Source organism: Rattus norvegicus, chromosome 9, assembly GCF_021556685.1.
Source record: "Rattus norvegicus strain SHRSP/BbbUtx chromosome 9, alternate assembly SHRSP_T2T, whole genome shotgun sequence".
Taxonomy (NCBI): domain Eukaryota; kingdom Metazoa; phylum Chordata; class Mammalia; order Rodentia; family Muridae; genus Rattus; species Rattus norvegicus.
The window spans coordinates 90,990,088-91,007,851 of NC_141542.1; the positions used below are offsets into that span (position 1 = coordinate 90,990,088).

Below are 17,764 nucleotides of genomic sequence, written 5' to 3' on the forward strand. Positions count from 1 at the left end.
TAGTTTGGAGCCTCCCTTCTCTAGAGGAAGGAAGGGCTGGTGTGTAAACTGGGGTGGTCAGGGAAGAAGTGGGAGACTTGTTTGGGTTCATTTTATTGGTAGCCCATGTTGGCCTCAAACACTCCAGCAATCTTCAATCCTCAGCTTTCTGAATTCTGGGATTGTAGGTTTGTTTGTTTGTTTGTTTGTTTGTTTGTTTGTTTGTTTGTTTAAACATGCTTTCTGCATTGTAAAGCTTGGTTGCTAACACTGACTCAACTGAATAGCTAGGAAACTTCCTTAGCATGACAGGTAAGTTAAAATATTCTGGGTGTGGGAATATACTTCAGTGGTATAACGTATAGGCTTAGATTTTTCAAACCTACTTTAATAAAGGTTCTTAAACCAAATGTTGAGGGGAAAGATGGACAAGGGGGATGTGGACCTTTGTCTGTAACCCAGTCTAAAACATCAAACAGTACATCAAACATCAGTAGCAGCAGTCCAGTCCAGTCCAGTCGGCAAATACCAAACAGGAATCAGTAGCAGCAGACTGATCCAAAAGACGCCTCGAGGCTCTGCTGTGTCGAGTTGGCCCGAGTCTTCAGAAGCAGTCAGAATACTACAAGAAGTATTTTGGCAAGTTTCTCTCTATGAAGTCACGACAAGTGGAGATCAACAAAGATCAGACAAATGTTGCAAGAGCTACCTGTCTGTGGGGTTATATTTACATTCTTTCCAAGCATCACTTGGCTTCATCAAAACATTACACACCCCCTTACATGTCTGCTTCAGCAAAACATCCTCTCACAAGACAGCTCCAGAAAAACACCACATGACACAACTGAGTCTCCAAACAAATTTCTACTTCAATAATGTTGACCTAACCCTAGGTTAGGTCATGAACCCTAGGTTTAATCACCAGCACCATATAAACTTGGTTTGGTAGCACACACCTTTAAATATTTTTATGTGTGTATAAGTCTTGCATGGGTGTGTGTGTGTATGTGTGTGTGTATGCACGAGAGCGTGCACTAAGTAAAGAAATAATATCCTCTGGAGTGGAGTGGCAGGTGATTTTGAGCTGCTCTGTGGGTCTAAAACCAACCCAGACTTGTGCAGAAGCAGCAGATGTTAACCACTTCTTCATCTGCTGTGGTGTATACCTTTGCTCTTAGCAGGAGGTCAGAAGTTCAAGGTTGTCCTCAGCTGCACAGTTGACTTTGAAGCCAGTCTGGGCTACATGTGAAGTACTATCTCAAAAAACAATAAAATGCTTTTTTGTCTACAGGGGGTGGGGGGTGGGGTTTCTGTGTAGTCCAGCTCCCCTCAAACGCAGATGCACCTGCCTGAGTAAGACTTGAATTAAAATTGCTTGTTCTCCCATAATAAAGGGCATTTCCTAAACCGTGCTTCAGTAGGGCCTCACAATGGTGCTAATGCAGACTGACTGGGCACAGTTCCTTATCACACATTCCAACAGACCTGTGTACTCCACAGAGCTCACTGTAGGAGATGCCTGCTGAGTAGATAGTGGATACCTAGCAAAGTGTGCTCTCCGGGCAAGATACGGTGCCAAGTCCAGGATGATCTGAAGGCTCTTCTTTTAACACCAGGCAGTGTGTTGCAGACTGGTTTGACAATCAGTAAGTTGTGAAATCACCTGACTATATACAGGCAGCCCTTTTATTTTCTACAATTTTGATTTTGAGGTAACATTTGTTTGCATGCATGTTAGAGATGATAATGTGAGGTCCTGCCACCTTCCCAGTGCCGACACCTTGAATGATTGTGCCCAGTGTCTACCACACCAGTAGAATAATGACATAAAGGCCATATGCTTTCTTCACATTTAACCCATTTTATTTAGCCTTGTGCCGTGTATGTTTCTGTGCATTTTTCTCACTTGCATACTTTTCTGAAAGCAACATTTATTTTTTTTTTTAGGTTTATTTTTTTTTCTAAAATCTCAATTTTTTTTTATTAACTTGAGTATTTCTTATTTACATTTCAAATGTTATTCCCTTTCCCAGTTTCCGGGCCAACATCCCCCCTAACCCCTCCCCCTCCCCTTCTATATGGCTATTCCCCTCCCCATCCTCCCCCCATTACCACCCTCCCCCCAACTATCAAGTTCACTGGGGGTTCAGTCTTAGCAGGACCCAGGGCTTTTTTTTTTTTTTTTTTTTTTTTTTTTTTTGGTTCTTTTTTTCGGAGCTGGGGACCGAACCCAGGGCCTTGCGCTTCCTAGGCAAGCGCTCTACCGCTGAGCTAAATCCCCAACCCCCCAAGGGCTTTTAAGAATGGAATACTACGGGGCTGGGGATTTAGCTCAGTGGTAGAGCGCTTACCTAGGAAGCGCAAGGCCCTGGGTTCGGTCCCCAGCTCCGAAAAAAAGAACCAAAAAAAAAAAAAAAGAATGGAATACTACCATATAGTATCACACACCGCATTGACTGGAGATCAATCAGTGGTTTTGTACATGTGCACCAGAACAGGGAACTGTTTTACCCCATCGTCAAGAAATTTAAAATATGTCGTTATTTTAAAATATGTCCTTATGTCATTAGGCAGAATTCATTAGAATGGGGTCCTAGGGACCTGCAGGGTCTCCAGTTTTTGGGAGGCGATAAGTTATCTTGAGAGAGATTTAAGGGAGTTTCGAACGTAGTTTTGATAGAGTCGTCCTTGTGGATTTTTGTGAGATTATTATTTTTTTAGACTGCTATCTAATCCAGTCTGGCCTTTGCCTCTCAAGTGCTGGAAAACTACGAGCATGCACCACCATGACCAACCTTTTTTGTTCCATTTTTTTGTTTGTTTGTTTTGTTTTGTTTTTTGACAGCCCAGGCTGGTCTCCAGCTCAGCAGTCTTCCTGCTTTGGTCTTCAGGTGCTTGGAGGACAGGTCTGCTCTACCCGACCCTGCCCAGCCTTTGCCTTTGTGCCGACCTTAGGGTGAGAACGCTGGATCTCCGTGTGCATTCTTGGCAGTAGTGACAACTTGCTTGCTTTGTCTAAGATTATTTTCACCACCCACTGCCCTTTGGTATCCTGCCTTTCCCTTCTGAGCCCTGTTTCTTCCCGGGTAGTCTCCTAGTGCTTAGACTATTAGAGAAAAGGATACCATGTCCTCCAGCAACCATTAACCATCCATAGGGAAGGGTGGGATTTCACGGGCACCTCCTCCCTCCGTCAAGAGCGCTGGGAGATCTGGCCTTACTCAGGTCCCGGAGCTGCGTGTAGCTGTGGTTCTAACAGCAGCACCATGCCTGGACTGTAGTGTTTCCTGATGATCTTCCCCATCTTCCAGGTCTTGAATTCTTTTTTACTTCACTTCTGCCTTAGGGTTTTACTTCTAATGAGAAAGAGAGAGCTTGACCACAACAACTTTTTCCTTTTTATTGATTCTTTGTTTCACAGCAGACACACCAATCCCACTCATCCCTTCATAACCGCCCTCTTCATTACAGCCTGTGCCCCAAAAGAAAAAAAAAAGGAATAAAAAACATCTCATCTTGGAAACTGGAGTGTGCCACAGTGTATCTCTCCTACAGTATATCCTTCTGTCTACACATCTTTCCTTGCAAATGTTCATTGCAATGAGTCATTGATCTGGTTCTAGGCCTCTGGTTTCTGCCACACTATCAATACTAGATCCTCACCAGGATTCTTCCCGTTACCCTGTTGTTGACCTGTGTCATGGAGATCCGGCAGCTTTGGATCTGCACGGCCACCCTTTCACAGGCTCAGCAATTCCGAGATGAGGTAAATGCTGGGGTGGACGAGCACACACAGTTTTTAAAAACAAACTCCAGTTCTCCCTGGGAGGTAGAAGCAGGTGGATTTCTGTGATTTCAAAACAAACCTATTTGATACAATGAGTTCCAGGCAAGCTGAGGCTGCATGATGTAACCATGTCTCAAAAAACAAACAAACAAAAAAAAAAACAAAACAGAACAAAACAACCCAACAAAACCAGCGAGGTGATGGTGAATCCCAGCATTTGGGGGTAGGGTGTGGTCGTGGGGGGTGGTAAACAGGCTGCTCTCTTGAATTCAAGGCCAGCCTTGTCTACCACTTGGTCCAGAACAGCCGTAACAAACACTGTCTCAAAAACTAACAAAAAGGGCTGGAGAGATGGCTCAGCGGTTAAGAGCACTGACTGCTCTTCCAGAGGTCCTGAGTTCAATTCCCAGCAATCACATGGTGGCTCACAACCATCCGTAATGGGATCCGATGTCCCCTTCAGGTGTGTCTGAAGACAGCAACAGTGTACTTATATAAATGGAATATATAAATAAAATAAATCTAAAAAAACAAAAAGCTCCAATAGGGTTTTTCTTTCTTACCATCTAGTTCAGGTAGGCAAGCAATATCAATAAGCTGTACTTTGGGGGGGGGGGTTGTCTCTGAGACAATTAGGTTTCTAAAAGAAGTACTACAGGTAATCAGGTTGATTAGAAGTCATAGGAGAGGGCTGGAGCGATGGCTCAGCAGTTAAGAGTACTGGTTGTGCTTCCAGAGGTCCTGAGTTCAGCCACACGGTGGCTCACAACCATCTGTAATGGGATCTCATACCCTCTTCTGGTGTGTCTGAAGACAGCTACAGTGTACTCATATAAATAAGATATCTAAAAAAGAAAAAGAATGTATAAGGGCATTAAATATAATAGTAAACAAACCGTTTCTCCATTCCACAATAGGTTGTCAATGTCAAAAAATTTATGCTGAAGGGAGGAGGAAGACATTTTCTTCAACGATTTAGCCACTGGTAAAGAATTCATGCTCCTGGGGTTGGGGATTTAGCTCAGTAGTAGAGCGCTTGCCTAGCAAGCGCAAGGCCCTGGGTTCGGTCCCCAGCTCCGAAAAAAAGAAAAAAAAAAGCATGCTCCTGTAAACACCTCTAAAGGAACTCATTGAATCCTTAAAAAAAGAAAAAAAATGACAGCAGGGGACAAGATAGCAAATGAGTGTGATGGGCATGCATGCTTGGAGGATGACGTGATGGGACATCAGGATAACTGACACTACTAAATGGGGGGAATGCATGGTGCATAGGGCATAGTGGTCACACTTGTAATCCCAGCACTTCCAAGGTCAAGGCAGAATTGCTTTGCGTTCCTGGCCCACAGAGTGAGACCTTGCTTCAGAACAATAGGGACAGAGCAGATAAATCATGTTACACAGCACAGACATCTCTGGTACATAGACATGGATATATATACTTACATAGAGCATATTTATTTGGGTAAGGCTCCTCCCCCACCCAGCAGTGGGGATGGATCCCAGAGCCTCACCCCGGAGCTACGCTCAATCTAGAATTTAGCCACGTAAGCTTAGTTCTCTTTCTCACAATGTTTTTAGATTGTTGTGTGGGTATGTGTTCATGAGTGCACGTACCATGAAGGTTGTACTCCCTTCCCTAAGATGGTTGCATTGCCTTTGTTGGAGAGAGGAGGAGAAGAGGAATCTCTAAATCTGAATGGAACATGTTTAGCAGGAAAGGTTATGAAATTACAGTAAGGAGTGGAGGGGGGTGTGTTGGATAAGGAAGGAAAAAGCCCTAACCTAATATATCAGACGCTTGTTGATGCTCATATGTGGCAGTTGGCATTTGGTTGCCTTTATATAGGGTCCACCTGATGCACCCTTGTTCAATCTTCCCTGAAACCTAAACAGAGAACATGTATTAAGACTGCTGGGGAGGCTGGAGAGATGGCTCAGTGGTTAAGGGCACTGGCTGCTCTTCCAGAGGTCCTGAGTTCAAGTCCCAGCAACCACATGGTGGCTCACAACCATCTATAAAGGTATCTGGCCCTCTTCTGGAGTGTCTGAAGATAGTGACAGTGTACTCATATACATACAATAAATAAAAACTCTTAGGGATTTAAGAAAAAAAGACTTTTAAGATTCAAGGGTCTCACACAGGATAGGACAGGGTTTCTTCTGCCTCAGCAATTGAATCTTGGCCAGTCTGTTACAGTATCTAGAAGATATGTCCACATTAGCTGTAAGTGCAAGCCAACTGGGTGTAGTGGTGTAAACCAGTGATTCCAGCACTTGGGAGGCTGAGGCAGAAGGATCAGGAGTTCAAGGTTAGCCAGCATCCTGGCCAATCTGTTAGTGGTTCTTGGAGTAGTGGTTCTTAGCCTATAGGTCTTAAGCCTGTTGGGGGGTTCAAAGTACCCTTTCACAGGGGTCACCCAAGACCATTAGAAGACACAGATATGGGGCTGGGGATTTAGCTCAGTGGTAGAGCGCTTACCTAGGAAGCACAAGGCCCTGGGTTCGGTCCCCAGCTCCGAAAAAAAGAACCAAAAAAAAAAAAAAAAAAGAAGAAGAAGACAGATATTTACACCACAATTCACAACAGCAAAATTAGTTATGAGGTAGCAACAAAGTGTTACAGCGGGGGTGGAGGGGTTGACACCACAACATAAGGAACTGTATTAAAGGGTCGCAGCATTAGAATGGTTGAGTACCACAGATCTAGAAGGCATGTCTAGGGGCTGGGGATTTAGCTCAGTGGTAGAGCGCTTACCTAGGAAGCGCAAGGCCCTGGGTTCGGTCCCCAGCTCCGAAAAAAAAGAACCAAAAAAAAAAAAAAAAAAAAAAAAAAAGAAGGCATGTCTAAATCAGTTTTAACTGGGTGTGCAAACCAATGATCCCAGCACTTGGGAGGCTGAGGCAGGAGGATCAGGAGTACAAGGTTAGCCTGGGCTACATACCAAGACCTTGTCTCATTGGTGTGGAGCATATTAAGCCATAGCTAAGAAAGCAATTAAGAATACGGAAGTTTAGGGGCTGGAGAGATGACTCGGTGGTTAAGAGCACTTACTGCTCTTCCAGAGGTCCTGAGTTCAATTCCCAGCAACCACATGGTGGCTCACAACCATCTGCAATGAGATCTGATGCCTTCCTCTGGTATGTCTGAAGACAGCAGCTGTGTACAAAAATACATAAAATAAATAAATCTTAAAAAAAAATACAGAAGTTTGCCTCCCTGGTCCAGAGTAACTGCTTTCAGACCTCACAAAGCACACCCACCCAGTCCCAAATGCATCAGGAAAATAAAATATGAAGGTGGACCAGGGAGATCCAGGTGGCTTCTGGGATAGTCTGGATTGTCCAGCCCAGTACATGTTCTCCTCCAGGAAAACATCAGGTCAGGGCCACAGGCAGCAGATGGAGTGTCTGAAAACTTGCACCAGAGAGCAAAAGAAACTGTCATGGCCCAAGGCTTGACAGTTATAGAGAGGAAGCAGATTAGCTAGTAATGGAGAAGCTGAAGTGAGTGCAGGACAGGACCCAGACTCCATCTCCCAGTGCCTGAGCTGTCCCCGTCACACGCCATACCACACACAGTGTTTAGACAGAACAGAGAAGAAACAGACATCCTGAATCTCTGGGGAAGGAGGCTGGGGACAGAAGACAGGCTTGTTTATTCCTGGCAGCCCCTATAGCCAAGGGGTCTTGCACCATTTTAGTCTAGCCTCAGGCTGAACTCTCCCAGAGCCTGACTCATGCCCCACTGCCACTGCGTGGGACTGAGACTGTGTGCCGGCATCCTGGACGATGGATTTCAGGCTGCTCTGCTTTGTCTCCCAGCAGAAGCCCCACCTCTCCAGGACCCTGGAATGTGTGCTGTAGGCCAAACGGTGCCAGAGTCCTCAGACCTCCAGCCGTTCAGGCTGCTCTGTGAGGAGGCTGGTCTCATCTCAAGTCCACCGCAGCCCCAGCCTGCTTCAGTCCTTAGGAAGTTTGGCTGGGCTCCCCCTCCTTTGCCCTAAAGCGGCACTTGATAAAGAGTGGGAATCAAACACACTGCGAACATGTCCTCTCTTTCCTCAGTTTTCCTGTAAAGCAAACCTGCTGTCCCTTGGATGTCCTCGGCTCCCCATCTGCCTTTCAAGGCAGAGCGCTTGTGTGAAGGGGAGAGGTGTGGAGAACAGAAATCCTAATAGTGTTCGCATTAACAGTAATCAAGTACTCCTGGGTGTGGGCTGATCTGGCTCATGTTACGTATTTTTCTGGAAGGGACTCTTCTTTGGTTGCTTTGAAACAAGGTCTGACTACGTTTCTGAAGCTGGCTGCAACTTACTGCAACCTACACGTCTCAGCACCCAAAGGCTAGGACCACAAACCCAGGTTAGGTAAGTATGATTTTGAGTGGCGTTCTGCCGATAAAGAAAATGAATTGAGAGGACTTAGTTTGCCCAAATTCACACAGCTAAAGCAGTGGGGCCATCGCCAGCCCTGTCATGCCCACCACTGGGTATGCCTCTGTGCCCCATGGAAGCAGAAGAGCCAGCCATTTGTTTAGTTGACCTCCACCTCGGTACTGTCAAACATTGTGGTATCCACAGGCCCCTATGCTGACATCCCCACCGCAACTCCAACAGGTGACTTTTCCTCTTAGGGAGGATTGACAGTATTGAAACAATCTCACCGTAACCAGGCCAGCCTCAAACTCACACTGATCCCCCTGCCTCAGCTCCCAAATGGAAACCACAGGCTTGAACCTCTACATCAGATCCATTTATGCCCTATGCATATCCCAAAACTTGACTCAGAAACTGTTCAGTACCAGGGATATAGTTTAGTTGATAGAGTGCTAACCTAGCACGAGTGAATCCATGAGTTCTATATCCTGCCTGTAATGTGGCACAGTGTAGGAGAACCACCAGACTCTGTAACATAAAGCTAGAACTCGGGAGGTAGAGGAAAAAGGATCAGAAGTTCAAGGTGACACTCTACTATACAGGAGTTTGGGGCCAGCCCAAGCAATGTGAGACCCTGTCTCACAAGAGAAGTTGAGAAGTATTCAGGATGACTCCAGACTCAGGAAGACAAGGCTGGGTCAGTGAAGATTCTCAGGCCCCAACCCTGCCTCCCTCTTACGCGCACACTCTCCTTTGGTGTGCCAGCATTAGTATCTAGCTGGTTGTGAGCTGCTGACTGGTGCGTTCAGGGTTTAAGATACCTAAAACGGCTCTATTAGCAGGAGGGGAGGAGTGTTGTGTACCAAACATTATTCATTAGCTGGAGCGTGTTTCCCGGGTGAAGCTGGCAATGACAGCAAGAGGGTTCTCAGAGAGGTAAGGAAACACCACCCAAGTTTCATGATGTGGCTGACTGCTAGGGATGGGTTCACTTACACAGGATGGGGGAGCCTCTCAGCAAAAGCAGTCAGGATGTGCCACGTCCCTCCCCAGAGGCGGAGCCAAGACTGAGCGAGGTCCTCCAGCCTGGACTCCTCCATCCCTTCAGGAGCCCAGGCCAGGCCAGAGTCTGAGCAGGCAAACCTGGTTCCTGCTGTCCCCAGCATAGAAGCACCATGCACTCATTGACCAGGACACCCGGCATGGCCCCAAGACCTACAAGAGTGGCTGCTGTGACTCTTTGATCCTCAGAGGAAGAGCTAGCAAGCACTACCTGTTCCTAACAGCCATGTGAGTAGCTACGTACCAACCTCTCCAGGCCTGACCCTGAAGAGGTCACTGCACTGGCTCAAGCCATTCAGGAGATATATATGGTCTGCCTGCCATCAGGGCACGACCCCTGGATACCGGTCTTTACCTTTCTTGCTATTCTGAGGGAGACTAGTGAGGGTCCGAAGGGTGGGAGCTCTAGTTCAAGCTAGGTCTTGGTAGTTTAATAAAAGCAGATGGTGTGGAGAGGAAGGGGAACAAACAAGGGGGCTACCGGAGATGGGAAGCTGGGCCTGAGCAGCAGGCTGTGGGGGAGCCTGACGACTGAGGCCATTGGAGGGGTAAGCATCAGGAGAGCATCTTGCAGCCTAAGGTAACTATACAGCTGATGCTGGTCCCAGGACAGAGGGTGGAATCCTTCCGTATTGACTTTGATCCTAGCAACAGCAGATGCTCCTGTTGACAGGATCCAGGACCCCTCCCACTGTGGCCCAGGGCTGAGACCAGGCAGCCAAGTAAAAACAAGCAAGCTAGGGTCAGTCAGGAGGCTTTTCCTTATCTCCTGGTTTCAGCCTGTGTTTAGAAGTGAGGGGGTTCTTTGTCCTTAGCACCCCCAATTCCTTACCAAGCATCTCCCCACCCTTCCCTCCAGTTCACAGGAAGGACCTGTTGCTAGTGTGGAGCGGATGAGTCAAGTTTATGGGCTGGAAGTCCTACCCGGAGGCTGTTCAGTGATCTGTAACAGGCTCCACGTGTAGACAGAGTGGGGGTGAGGGCACTCTGATTTCCCAGACCTGGCCTTTGGGAGCCTCTCACCCAGTACCTGGCCAGCAACTGTCTTCTCTTGGCACCCTGATGTGGGCAGGCAAAGGCTGACAAATGCTTTGGGTAGGTCGCCTTCCAGTCTAAACAGACATAAACATGGCTGCCCGGGGGCTATAGGATGACTGAGATAGGTGAAGCCGCCTGTTGGGAACTGTAGTTATCGCCTGAAGCACAGCCTCTTCTAAGATACCACCAGAAGTGATTTTCCTATGTAATTTTTCTAAGTTGGCAACTGAGAAAATCTGTGTCAGAAAACAAGGGATGGCTCACAGTCTGAGTCCGCAGCCTCTTACAATTAATGTGCTGTCCCCACCGGGGAAGTGGCTGCAGGACCAACCTAATTCTGGCCACTTCTCCATCCAGGCATGCTGGCTGCAGCTCCGGACCCTCCATGCGCCAAGACCCATGATGTCACACAACACCACTGAGCTGTCAGCCATTCCCAGAGGGGTTCAGGAGCTTTCCCTGGTCCTGGCAAGCCTCATCGTCATCGCCAACCTGCTCCTGGCCCTAGGCATTGTCCTGGACCGCCACTTACGCAGCCCACCTGCTGGCTGCTTCTTTCTAAGCCTACTACTAGCTGGGCTACTCACAGGGTTGGCACTGCCCACGCTGCCTGGGCTATGGAATAGGAGCCATCAGGGGTACTGGTCCTGCCTCCTTCTCCACTTGGCCCCCAACTTTTGTTTCCTCTCCCTGCTTGCCAATCTGCTGCTGGTGCATGGGGAACGCTACATGGCAGTGTTGCAGCCACTCCGGCCCCATGGGAGTGTGCGGCTAGCCCTGTTCCTCACCTGGATCAGCTCCCTGCTCTTTGCCAGCCTGCCTGCTCTGGGCTGGAACCACTGGAGTCCTGGTGCCAACTGCAGCTCCCAGGCTATCTTCCCAGCCCCCTACCTTTACCTCGAAGTCTATGGGCTCCTGCTGCCCGCTGTGGGGGCCACTGCCCTTCTCTCTGTCCGAGTGTTGGCCACTGCCCACCACCAGCTGCGGGAGATCCGCAGACTGGAGCGGGCGGTGTGCCGTGATGCACCCTCAACCCTAGCGAGGGCTCTCACCTGGAGGCAGGCTAGGGCACAGGCAGGAGCCACACTGCTCTTTTTGCTGTGTTGGGGGCCCTATGTGGCCACATTGCTCCTGTCAGTCTTGGCCTATGAGCGGCGGCCACCACTAGGGCCTGTAACTCTGTTATCTCTCATCTCATTGGGCAGTGCCAGTGCTGCAGTTGTGCCTGTGGCCATGGGTCTGGGTGATCAGCGCTACACGGCCCCCTGGAGGACAGCTGCCCAAAGGTGGCTACAAGTGCTTCGAGGAAGACCCAAGAGGGCCAATCCAGGCCCCAGCACTGCCTACCACTCCAGTAGCCAATGCAGCACTGACTTGGACTTGAATTAGGGAAACAGTAGCTACTGCTGCCTCCCAGGACACACATCTATCTCATAGTGCCCCACTTCTTTGGCTTGGAGCCCTTGCTCCATGAGACCTCACCCAGACCAAATAAATCTCTGGCCACCACTGCAGGTTATCTCCTTCTACATCTCCGGAAGTGGGAGGGCCCAGCGGACTGCCCTGGAAGGACCCAGCACCGCAGGAAGACTCTACCTCCTGTCCAGCCAACACAGAATGCACACAGACACTGCCAACGGGAAGTATATTTTATTTACATTTTTAAAATCTGTAACTAGTCTCTCTTCCTCCTTTCCTTTCCCAGAGACTTGGGAAGGGAAAGAACGGGAACCTCAAAGACCTACCCCCAACATACAAAGACGCACCCCATGGCTCACACCAGCGAATCAAAGTGAAAGAGACATGGCCTCCTAAAAGGCCCCAGGGCTGGACAGGGGAGGGCAGGCCTGGCAAGGTGGGTCTCCAGGGAAGAAAAGGACAAGGAGTAGGCAGGTCAGCTGAAAGGGTTGGAAAGCAGTCCAATGTTCTCCCCTCCTCTTCCCTCTGCACCCACACCTCTGCTGGGGGAGGGCAGGGGTCCCTTTATCCCCCCCTCAACACCAGACACCATGCCAGAGGCTGCAGCCGTTAACGGTCAGGTCTCTGGACACAAAATACTTTTGCTTTGTGGTCTCCTGAGGTGGTCACCACCAGGGAAGCATCTCTGTAGACAGAACACAGGGGTCAAAAGATGGAGGAACCTGAGGCCCAGGGCCAGCCCACTCCCCAGGGCCCCGAGGCAGCTGCTCCAGCATCACCTCTATTATAGGTCGCTGGCTGAGTCTGTACCTGGCTCTCACGCCCTTCTCCCAAAGCCAGGGAGCTGATTCAACTATGCCCACGCAAACTGCAGTCAGTGAAGGAAACCCCTAACATGGGAGGCGCGCAGACCCAGTAGGAGAGGCTCATTCTCAACCTCATGCCCCACAATGGCTGGGACAGGGTTGGATTCTAGGACCATCTATCACTGCACAGGTGGCCCACATGCCTCTGTCATAGGATGCACCCAGGCATTGGGTCTCATTTCCCTTAGGAATCCCTTCCCATTCCACCAGGGACCTGTGCTACCTCACGCTAGATCCACTTTCTAGAGCTGCCAGCCTACAATGCTTACTTGCTGAGTGCAAAGTCCAGGATCTCAGCAGTGTGGCCCCGGTAGTCAGTAAGCAGGCGGCCAGTCCGGGCATCCCAGAGACGTACAACACCGTCCAGGCTACAGGTGTACACCACAGCAGTGCCAGCCTCCCACAGCAGCTGAACAATGCCCGACTGTCCGGAATGTGACACAGTAACGGAGTAAGGCAGAAGTTAGGAGAAAGAAGACCCCATCCCCAGTCTCAGAGTGGTCACAGAGGACAGGCTGCCCTTTAGCTAGCACAGCAGCCCAATGTGTAGGAACAAAGGCCCAGACATCATACCTGGTGCTGACATTGGTGCCGAAGTGTCTGTGTAGACAGGTCATAGATGGCCAAGGTTCCATCCAGATAGCCAACAGCGGCCAGAGGCATGCTGGGAAGCAGGTGACACAAAGAAGGCTCTTGAGGTCCTAGATTCATACACCTTCCCTCTTCCCTGGTTCCAATATGTGGATCCCTCCTCAAAACCACCTCCTCCCTCTTGTTTCTTGGGTCTCCAGGCCAAGGCTCTGCTCACACTCACACACTGCAGAAGCCCAAGGACTCCACGGAGTTGGACTCACTCTCCTCACCCTCTCCCAGGCTAGGCTGGGAGGCGACTGTCTCAGGTCTGAACACACCCACCACCTATAGGTAAGAGAAGAGGCTCACAGACCTGGGCAAAGAGAAGGACAGGGAGGGACAGAAGGTTTAGACAGAAGCCTAAGCTACTTACCTTGCCAGTGGTGGCACTGACCAGCTTGGCCTGACAGTCCACGGAACCAGTCAGGATTAAGCTGCCATCCTGGTTGGTGGCAACACAGGTTAGAGGGCCCTGATGACCCTCAGTCCCTAGAACAGAGCAGGTTTACCAAGGTTCCGAGTTCTGTACCTGGCTCTCAGGCTCCTCCCTCCAAGCCAAGGAAAACACCCCCACCACCACCTCTCATACCTTTCAGTACATGGATGGGGTTTCCTTGCTTGAGGTCCCAAATCCTGATGGTACCATCTTCATACCCTACCACAGCTCTCTTTCCTAAGGACCAAGGCATGGATAACCAGAGGACAAAGGACACTCAGACACACCAAGAAAAGAATTAACAGGAAGGATAGACTAGGGGGTCCCCAAACTCCCCCTGGAGTCACAGCCAAGACCTAGTGTAGGGCAGGAGACTGGGATGACTAAAGTACCCCCAGTCACTGGAGCCACCCCCCCCCCCCCCCCCAGGAAGAGGCGACTGCTCTCACCATCAGGGAGGACACGGCCACAGGTTGCAGGGCAGTTGGGGCCCTGGAAGGTCTTACAGTCACCATTGGGTACCTTCCACATCCAAGTATTGCCGTCAGCTGTGCCAGCCAACAGAACAGGGGCCCGAGGGTGCCACTCCATCCACTGGTCAGAGAGGGAGGATCAGCAAGTAAGGCCTGCTACCCAGCCTACCTAAGAGTCCATGAACCTTATCCAAGGTGTGACCTTCTAAGGTCAGCAAGAACTTAAAGATAAACAGATACATTGTTAGACCAGGGGTGCTGTGGCTCAAGGCAAACTTCTCCAGTATACAGAGGGCTATACCTGCCACCATCCCTCCCAGAAGCCCTCATTCTCACTTAAGGTCCCACAGAGTTGAGACCCACTCCAAGGATCTCACCTCCAGGTCTCCTGCTTCAAAGGACCAGACTTCTTCCTTGGTCTCTACCTGCCATACTTTCAAAAGACCACTCATGTCCCCTGTGGCCACTAGGGTGGAATCATGACTGAAACCAGCACATGTCACAGAGTCTTTGTGGCCTGCAAAGAGAAGTAGGCAGTTTTGGACTCAAATTTGCCTAAGAGATGTAACAAATTCAAGGCTAGCCTTGGCTACATCCAAGACCAACCCAACTATAGAACTTTAAAAAAGAAAAAGTGGTAGAAGAACATTAAAAAAATATCTAAATGATGGGGACATGTGACCCATGCGCTAGTCACCTTTTAAAAGTAATTAAGCAGGAAAAAAAGGTAGGAGGACCTCAGCAAACAAGGGATCAAACTTGCTGCAGCTCCGGGGACCAGACACTCCAGGTTTCCAAGACCAGATACTATCGGCTCCCTATGAAGCAACCAGAGCCTGTTTTCTCTGGGCCGCTGCCTACTCCTGCACCAGCACCGTGCTCATCTTAGCCAGCCTCCCTTGGCCCATTAGCGTTTCCTGTCCGAATGCCTACCAAACTTCTACTGCGGGTCCCTGGACCCAGTACAAGACAGAGGCTAGAAAACAGCTGCTGGGTGTTCACATGAGTCACCCGCCAAGATGTCCAAAGGAACACAACAACCCCAGCCTCTCACCTGCACACTCAAAGAGGAGCTCCCCGTCGCTGAGCCTCCACACAAAGGCTTTGTCGTCTTCACCCCCCGTCACTGCCAAGGTGTTGGTTTTGGGGTCCAGGCTCACACAAAACACAGATGCTGTCCCAAGACACAGTCCATGAGAAAGGGCTCTCACCTAGAGTTCGGCCTTTCAGAACCTTCAGGAAGCACATTCCCTTTCCCCAAAGCCACAGTTATTCTCTCCTGGGAAGGCTGCATCCAGTTCTTGTCTGGAGCATCAGACTGTTAAGAGAAATCTTTCCCAAGCCCACAAAGCTCCAAGTCCTCCTCCAGAGCATATCCCACTGCTGTTCTGTTCCCCTCAGTCTGCACTCTGAGGTGCAAGCCAAGAGGTGGCTCTATGGTCACAGCTGACAGCACAGGCCATACCAGGCTGAGTAGGAATTAAGTTATGAGCAATTCACGAGGCTACAATTCACGAGGCTAGCATCTGAGGTTATTGGTAATGCTTCTTTTCGAGTGTAAACTGCCTTTAATTTCCACTTGGGTTACTCCCATTCACTTTCATCCAAGATAACTTTTTTTTTTTTTTTAAAGAACACCAAGATTCAGAAAGCTAACTAAGGTAACAGACTGCTAAACAGCAGAGGTAGGATTTGAACTCAGGGGTCTCACTTAACTCCAGTGCCTTTTTGGCCCTTCCTTTGAATATCCTGCAGGCCAAAGTAGGTGGCTTTCACTTTTGTCTCTCATAATAACCTCCCTAGGGCCATGGGCCATACTCAAAGGCCCATCTGCACTGATCTGAGGTGATCCCTTCAAAGGCCTACCTGAGTGCAATGCAAAGGTGACCTCACTGTCATCGGGGCCCTCCATGCTACCGACCACCCCTTCTTGGGGTTCCAGGACCCAGCCCTCGTCATTGCCCTCTTCTTCTTCCTCCTCTTCCTCAAAGTCCACGTCTTCCATCTCCTGGGCCAGATCATCTGCTTTGGGAGAAGCGTTAAAAGATGGAGCTCGAAAAGATAGAGAAGGAATGGGGTAAGGGTTGAAGAATGAAAAAGGTGACGCTAGGGTGGGTCATGTGGCCAAGGGTTAAGGTGTTGTCCCACACGTACCGAGCAGGAAGAGAGCACTTGGGGGGCGGGGAGGGAGAGAGAGGCTAGGTCTGAAGACCCGGTGTTGGCCAGCGACCGTGTAGGAAGAGAGGACAGAGGGCATGATGGGAAGGGGGTGTGTGAGGGGAAGGGCCAGGGGAGGCGTCAGGGAACCCCCACCCAGCCAGGCCTAGAAACTAAATGTGGGGGGTAGGGAAGGAGGTCTGGGAGAGAAATGTCGGTAGGAACGACCGGTAGGGATGGGGGGAGGGGGAACTGGGGAGAAGCAGGGGTCAGAGGCCAGGGGTGAGTGCCTCCTGTCCCGTGGCCTCAGGAGCGTCAGTTCTCACCCGGGTCCGGCGGGCCTGGATCCAGCTCTACCACCTCAATGATCTCTTCATCTCCGTGAAAGCTCAGAGTCTCCAGAGGCGGGGTGTCAGCGGCCGCTCCGCTCTCCGATTCGGACTCCATGCGGCGAAACCTACCGATCCACTTCTCTGGGCCCAAACGCCTCCCAGAGTCAGCTCTGCGCGACGACGCGGAACTCGAGCCCCTCCTCCCGGGAGGAAGTAGGCGTAGGTGACTCCCAGCCGAAAGAGCGACGGCATCCGGGCCAATAGCAACAGAGGTGGACTAACAGAGACGCCAATCATAAGGCAGAACTAGGATGACCAGGCCGGGGCGTGGCGGGAGAGTCCAAGCTCCACCCTACACGACTCCGCCCCCGGCTGGAGGGAAACAAGCGAGCGTGCGCGCCTCCGGCGTCTCCTGGGAGGAGTAGTTCTCCCGGGCCCGCTATGCGGACTTCTGGGAAATGTAGTTTCGACTCTGTAGGCAGGACGGAAGGCGCGGGGGAGGCCCCTTACGCAAACTACAATTCCCGACGGGGAGCGCAGTGAAGGGGGGTGGGACCCGAACATGGCGGCGGTGGTAGCTGCTACGGCGCTGAAGGGCCGGGGGGCGAGAAATGCCCGCGTCCTCCGGGGTAAGGAGAGGGACCCTGGGGAGGGCAGGGTTTTAAAAGATTCCGTTTCCCTTACATCCTACCCAGCGCGACAGCAGGAAGTCAGGCTGCCAATTGCTGCCCACATCTCTCTTTATGATCTTAAGAGAGTCTGGGGGTGAAAAGATGCTCTAGAGGTCATCCAGTCCAACCCCTGCGTTTAGGTCGCGCGGCATGTCTAGGGTCTTATTGCTAGAGAGAGTACCAGAGACATCTTTCGACTCCCGCGTCCCAGGGGTTTCACACTCACCGCAGTGCAGAGGAAAGAGCCCTAGGCTTCTGGAGGTTTGAGTTCTAGCACTGAGTAATTAGCGGTTTGACCTTGTGCGAAGCAGCTCGTCTCTCCGGGCTTCAGCTTCCTCTTCAACGGGATGGAGTTAGTTATCCTTTAGGATAGCTAAGGTCCTGCAGTTTTAAAACAGTTCCCCGAATTTCCTTCATTCGTATGTCTCCGGTGAGTTCCTCTGCAGTCCTTCCCAACCTGTCTTCTGAGTAGAACAGCAGCGAAGCTCACTGCCTTGGCACCAGGGTGAGGAGTCCGCAGTGACGTGGAAGTAGC

The 17,764-nt window shown here is 50.3% G+C and overlaps 3 protein-coding genes across 7 annotated transcripts in view; 2 read left to right on the forward strand and 1 right to left on the reverse strand.

Annotated features, from left to right (window-relative positions):
* The first annotated feature begins 9,017 nt into the window (after positions 1-9,017).
* On the forward strand, positions 9,018-11,752 carry Gpbar1 (G protein-coupled bile acid receptor 1). Of its 2 annotated transcripts, XM_087566582.1 has the most exons (3): positions 9,018-9,078; positions 9,251-9,432; positions 10,600-11,752. In XM_087566582.1, the coding sequence occupies exon 3, from the start codon at positions 10,642-10,644 to the stop codon at positions 11,629-11,631; it is 990 nt and encodes a 329-aa protein (XP_087422708.1). In that variant the 5' UTR covers positions 9,018-9,078; positions 9,251-9,432; positions 10,600-10,641; the 3' UTR covers positions 11,632-11,752. The 2 variants fall into 2 exon arrangements, with proteins under 2 accessions (XP_087422708.1, NP_808797.1); NM_177936.2 differs by lacking the exon at positions 9,018-9,078 and having other exon boundaries at positions 9,249-9,432; positions 10,600-11,751.
* Positions 11,753-11,872: 120 nt separating this feature from the next.
* On the reverse strand, positions 11,873-17,682 carry Aamp (angio-associated, migratory cell protein). Of its 3 annotated transcripts, none has more exon segments than NM_001106920.1 (11): positions 11,873-12,346; positions 12,797-12,951; positions 13,101-13,191; positions 13,342-13,445; positions 13,534-13,649; positions 13,750-13,833; positions 14,046-14,190; positions 14,447-14,586; positions 15,124-15,243; positions 15,936-16,091; positions 16,553-17,682. In NM_001106920.1, coding segments are annotated over 11 exon segments (1,308 nt in total). In that variant the 5' UTR covers positions 16,674-17,682; the 3' UTR covers positions 11,873-12,270.
* Positions 17,114-17,764, forward strand: part of Pnkd (PNKD metallo-beta-lactamase domain containing) — a 68,490-nt gene continuing 67,839 nt past the window's right edge. For both annotated transcript variants that reach the window (NM_001134750.1, NM_001134753.1), the window contains 1 exon segment: positions 17,114-17,187. In NM_001134750.1, coding sequence (NP_001128222.1) covers positions 17,121-17,187 — 67 coding nt within the window. In that variant the 5' untranslated portion in view covers positions 17,114-17,120.